The following is a 5,257-nucleotide window of genomic DNA, read 5'->3' on the forward strand; positions in this document are numbered from 1 at the left end:
GGGAAAAATAAAAATTAAAAAATTAAAAAATAAAACCCCAGAAAACTGGAAAGGAAGAGAAGGCAAGTGAAAACAGAAAGGGAAGTTGACAAATCCCATAATCCCATGAGGTCTTGGGAGAGGAGATATTGGTTGCCTTCTATTACTTAATTTAAAATACCTTAGGCAGGATATGGTGGTGCACACCTGTCATTTCAGCAACTGGGGAGGCTGAGGCAGGAGGCTCACAAGTTGGACACCAGTCTAAAATTTAGTGACATCTTGTCTCAAAAATAAGTAAGTAAGTAAGTAAATAAATAAATAGGACTGGGGATGTTTGTCAGTGGTAGAGTGCCTCTGGGTTCAATTCCCAGTACCAAAACAATAAATGAATTTTAAAAATAAAATAAAACACCTTAGGTGAGTTGGGGCTATAGCTCAGTGGCTGAGCATTTGCCCGCATGCAGCAAGCCCTGCGTTCCATCCCCAGCTCCGCAAAGCAATACAAAACACTTTAGCCAAGTGCACTCAAGTAGATGAGAGGCTACTCTGGATGATCTGCTTGCCTTGGGAAGGTCATCTTTTCCTCTGACTCGGTTAAGGGGTGGAGGTGGGAGGATTCTCCTTTGCCTTCTCCCAGTGTTGCTCCAGGACCTCTTCTGAAAGGAACTGCACAGATTCAGTAAACCAGTGCCCAGGGAGTGCTGTGGTGAGTCCGTGGGTCTCACCATGGCAGGAGTGGACACATTGTGGCAGGTCGTCCCTTTCCACTCTCCAATTCCCTCCTGAGGTCTCTCCCCTCGAAACTATTGGTCGCTGCCCCTTTAAGCACGGCCACTCCTCCCCCTACCCCAGAGCGCTGGCATCAAGGGAGTGGGGGTGTGGTGGTGGGGGGAGGCTGATCTTATCCCTGTCAACTAAGGAAGATGGCTCAGGCTGGGGGAGTCGCTCCCACGTTCTGCTGCCCCCTCCCCTGAACCAGGGGACCCGGGAGAACCCCTCCTTCCCTCTCTCTCTCCTGCTCCACTCGCGACGCGGGAATGGCTCCGTGGTCTCACCGGAACGGCTCTCTGGCTTCGTGGCCAGGCGCCCCCACCCTGGCACCCAATACCGCCAACACGAGTGGGCTGCCAGGGGTGCCGTGGGCGGCGGCGTTGGCCGGGGCGCTGTTGGCGCTGGCCACTGTGGGAGGCAACCTGTTGGTAATCGTGGCCATCGCTCGGACGCCGAGACTCCAGACCATGACCAACGTGTTTGTGACTTCGCTGGCCGCAGCCGACTTAGTGGTGGGACTCCTGGTAGTGCCACCAGGGGCTACTTTGGCGCTGACTGGCCATTGGCCCTTGGGCGCGACTGGTTGCGAGCTGTGGACCTCGGTGGACGTGCTCTGTGTGACTGCCAGCATCGAAACCCTGTGCGCCTTGGCTGTGGACCGCTACCTGGCCGTGACCAACCCACTGCGTTACAGTGCCCTAGTCACTAAGCGCCGTGCTCGAGCGGCCGTGGTCCTGGTGTGGCTAGTGTCCGCCGCGGTGTCCTTTGCGCCGATCATGAGCCAGTGGTGGCGCGTAGGGGCGGACGCCGAGGCGCAGCGTTGCCATTCCAATCCGCTCTGCTGTTCCTTCGCCTCCAACATACCCTACGCGCTGCTGTCCTCCTCAGTCTCCTTTTACCTTCCGCTTCTGGTGATGCTCTTTGTCTACGCACGAGTTTTCGTGGTGGCTAAGCGTCAACTGCGCTTGCTGCGCGGGGAGCTGGGCCGCTTCCCGTCAGAGGAGTCTCCGCCGTCTCTGTCGCACTCTCTGTCCCCTACTACCACAGGGACTTGCGCTTCGACCCAAGTGCCCTCCTGCGGTAGGCGGCCCGCGCGGCTTCTGCCTCTCCGGGAGCACCGGGCTCTGCGTACCTTGGGTCTCATCATGGGCACCTTCACACTCTGCTGGTTGCCCTTCTTTCTGGCTAACGTGTTGCGTGCCCTAGGGGGACCTTCCCTAGTTCCTGACCCGGCTTTCCTCGCCCTCAACTGGCTAGGATATGCCAACTCTGCCTTTAACCCACTCATCTACTGTCGTAGCCCGGACTTTCGCTGCGCTTTCCGCCGTCTTCTGTGCCGCTGCAGCGGCTGCTGTCCAGAGGAGTCCCGCTCCGTTGCTTCCCCAGCCCGCCATCCCTTGAGCTCCCCAGTGGCCCGGGCCAGCCCGGTGGAGTCCAGGCAATGTCCATCGCTAAACAGGTAGGTAATTAAGGTCGAGGGACAGCTGACTTAGAGACAGGAAGCATACGACGTCTTCATTTTTGAGTTTAGGGTTTGGTAGAAGGATATGGGTCACTGAGAGGGTCTCTGCCGAGAAGAAGGAATAGAGTAGGGAACCGAAGGGGAACCCGAGGCCCTTTCCTTTCCTGAATCCAACTACAAAGGCTGAAGCAGAAGAGGGCAGGTGGGTGGTTCTTCATCCTAGAAGATGTGCCACGGAAAAGTACTGCTATGTGTTCGAAGCCTCTCTTCTCCTGTGGTCGGCTCTAGTTTTGGTTTTCTAGCTCAGTTTTTTGGCCACCCAGATTTCTGGCCATCATTATACCTGGCTCGGACTTGCATGGAAAACAAGTGGCCCTCCCAATCCCTCGACTTCAGTTGATTTCTCTCAAAGGTTTGATGGCTGTGAAGGTCAGAATGCACTTGGAATATGAAGGACCGCAGAGGAGGAACCTGTACGTGGAAATTTGTGTCTCCCCCCATCCCCACGACTGGGCTGGAGTTGGGGAGTGGGATTTTTGTAGTTTGATGGTCTCCCAATGCTTGTGTGTAATAAAATATGCTTTCCAGGGTCTCTGGGTGGCTACCCCTTCCCTCCAGTGCCCTTGTTCCCACACTCAGTCCTTAACCCCAAAATATGTTATTTCCATTTTTCAGGGTTTCCTGAGGCATTTCTTAGGCCCGAAGGACAAGACACAACTCCATGGATGCAGAACCGTTGGAAAGCCTCTGGCCTCTGTTCAGAATGAGCCCTAAGGAGTGCCCTAGCTGTAAAACTACTTTCCAGAACCTGCTGACTGGGCCATGGAATGGGGAGGCGGGGGTCCCTTAAAACAAGTGGGTTTTCATTATCTTCTCTCTCTCCTTTCTGAGGGAAGTTTTCTAAACCTCATCCCACTACTACCTCAGCAGCCGGGGTGCCAGGCTGCCTGCACCAGCTGCCCTGGGAGCAGACCCATGGCTTTGATGGGATGCCCATTGCCTTGCTCACTTGTGTGTGGTGTGAGTAGGGCAAACAGAGCACTCTATCTCCATTCCTGCTGCTGCCCAGACCTGGAAGAGCCTTGGGTGTTCTCTAGGCTCTGTGACCAGGCTAGAAGAGGCCACGGTTTAGGGTTGTGTCCCTGGTTCCTGCACTATGGCTCTCAACGCACCAGCGTCTCTCACATTAGACACAGAATAGCTCTGATCTACCTCACAGCAGAAGGACTTCTTCAGGGTTTTGGGGAACTTCAGGGTTCATAGGAAGGTGAATCATTGGAACAGATCCCTTCTTTCCAGTTAAAATCAAATTAATAAATATTACTGAATACAGTTCATCCTTTGCTCTCTTTTTCTCTCCGTTTGTTTTCTTTTCATAATCCGCTTGCTCTCTTCCCTTTTACTCAGAGCTGGCTTTTGACAGAGACAGTAAATTAGGACTAATCCCTGTCCCTTTCTTCTTAATCCTCATAAAACAAAAAATGAAAAGTCTGTTTGGGTGAAGGGAATCAGCTCAAGCCTTTGACTCTCCTGCCTCCCTACCCTCTCTGAAACTCCTGGAATGCAGTAGCAAGTGAGTAGCAGCGCCTTGCTACCCATAGGACTTCAGCAAAGGGTGGGGCCTGCTGTTCCAGGATCAGAGATGGGGCATTGGTCACTTTTCATATTATAAACCCATGGTGGATTCATATTTCATTACCAGCCAGAACTAGTTTGGTTCAGTGCTGTGTGTATATGTGTGTGTGTGTGTGTGTCTTTGTGTGTGTGTATGTGTGTCCCCAGATGTAACACAGCATTGTTTGTTTGTGTTGGGCAATGTCTTGGTTAATGAATATTGCAGTAGCCTCTACCTTCCCATTCTCTTCCTGGGCTGCAGAAATCTATGCTATCCCTCTTTGAGTAAAACTAAAGTTACAATTTTAAGCCTGTTGATCTGTTGATACATTTTTCCTTACTTTGTTTTTTTTGTTTTTGTACCAGGGATTGAATACCAGGTGCTTTACCACTAAGCCACATACTCAGCCTTTTTATTTTTTATTTTGAGACAGGGTCTCATTAAGTGTCATAGAGCCTCAGTTGCTGAGGCTGATCTTGAACTTGTGATCCTCCTGCCTCAGCCTCCTGAGTCACTGGAATTACAGTCATGTGCCACCACACTGGCTCCTTATTTAAATTTTAATGAAACTTATTGGGCAGGTTTCCTATGGAAAGAAAAGTTTTGTGGAAATCACTGGATCATTTTGTGGGTTCTTATTTAGACTCCATAACAAAGACCATGGTCTGGGCTGATTTACAGAATACTCAGTAAATCACTAAATGTTTAGCACGCTTGTGACATGGTATACAGTGCATTGGCTAGGTTCAGGGGCCCTAGAGTTATAAAACTTAGATCTGCCCTCAGGATAAGCTTAGTGTATTTCCACATATGGGTGTTCCCTGTGAATTGGACCTGGTCTGCGCTGTTCTCTTTTCTTCTGGAGCCCAGGTTTTATTTCTCAGGATGTTTGCATACCAAAGATGACTCTCTCCTTTCCAATCCAGAGCAGTGTGCCATCTCTGGTGTCTGAGGTGTCTAAGGTTTCTTGGAAAGGACTCAACTCTTGAACTGTCTCTTAGTGGAGAAGGAAGTCTTGCTCAAGTCTGGGGATAAATAAGAGGACCTCCTCTACCCATCTCTGGATATTTTCCTGACATCACTGAGGAAAATTGCCCAGTCAGTCCTAGGCAGGGGAGAAGGATGATGTTGGAGGAGGGGACTCTGGTTTATAGAATCATCCTTGAATAGCATCCAGGAGCTCATACTGCTTGGGTCTTGCTTGGTGTGCACTCGGGTGCCAACTGTCAGCCTCCTTTGGAGTGTTTAGACTTGTACCGGGCTGTGTATTCCATCTGCAGATTGTCACAGTGTACTTGACAGCTGGAGAAGCAACCTCTCTGGTCATTTCTCTAGCAACTTGTGGCCAGGTGTCAAACTGAGGGAGATTTACATCCTTGGGCTGCTTTTGCTAGCAGGAAGCCTGTGCACTTGAACTGTGAAGACGA

General features: G+C 51.1%; 1 protein-coding gene across 3 annotated transcripts; it reads left to right on the forward strand.

Moving 5' to 3' along the window:
- Positions 1–931: 931 nt before the first annotated feature.
- On the forward strand, positions 932–3,537 carry Adrb3 (adrenoceptor beta 3). Of its 3 annotated transcripts, XM_047550483.1 has the most exons (3): positions 932–2,212; positions 2,628–2,688; positions 2,891–3,537. In XM_047550483.1, the coding sequence occupies exons 1-2, from the start codon at positions 1,020–1,022 to the stop codon at positions 2,665–2,667; spliced, it is 1,233 nt and encodes a 410-aa protein (XP_047406439.1). In that variant the 5' UTR covers positions 932–1,019; the 3' UTR covers positions 2,668–2,688; positions 2,891–3,537. The 3 variants fall into 3 exon arrangements, with proteins under 3 accessions (XP_047406439.1, XP_047406438.1, XP_047406440.1); XM_047550482.1 differs by having other exon boundaries at positions 2,628–3,537; XM_047550484.1 differs by lacking the exon at positions 2,628–2,688.
- The last annotated feature ends 1,720 nt before the right edge of the window (positions 3,538–5,257 follow it).

The sequence above is a fragment of the Sciurus carolinensis genome, chromosome 4, assembly GCF_902686445.1.
Source record: "Sciurus carolinensis chromosome 4, mSciCar1.2, whole genome shotgun sequence".
Taxonomy (NCBI): Eukaryota; Metazoa; Chordata; class Mammalia; order Rodentia; family Sciuridae; genus Sciurus; species Sciurus carolinensis.

Coding starts and splice junctions, on each gene's coding strand:
- Adrb3 (XM_047550482.1), top strand. CDS start 1,020: ATGGCTCCGTGGTCTCACCGGAACGGCTCTCTGGCTTCGTGGCCAGGC. Junction 2,213..2,627: donor CAATGTCCATCGCTAAACAG/GTAGGTAATTAA, acceptor TTTCTCTCAAAG/GTTTGATGGCTGTGAAGGTC.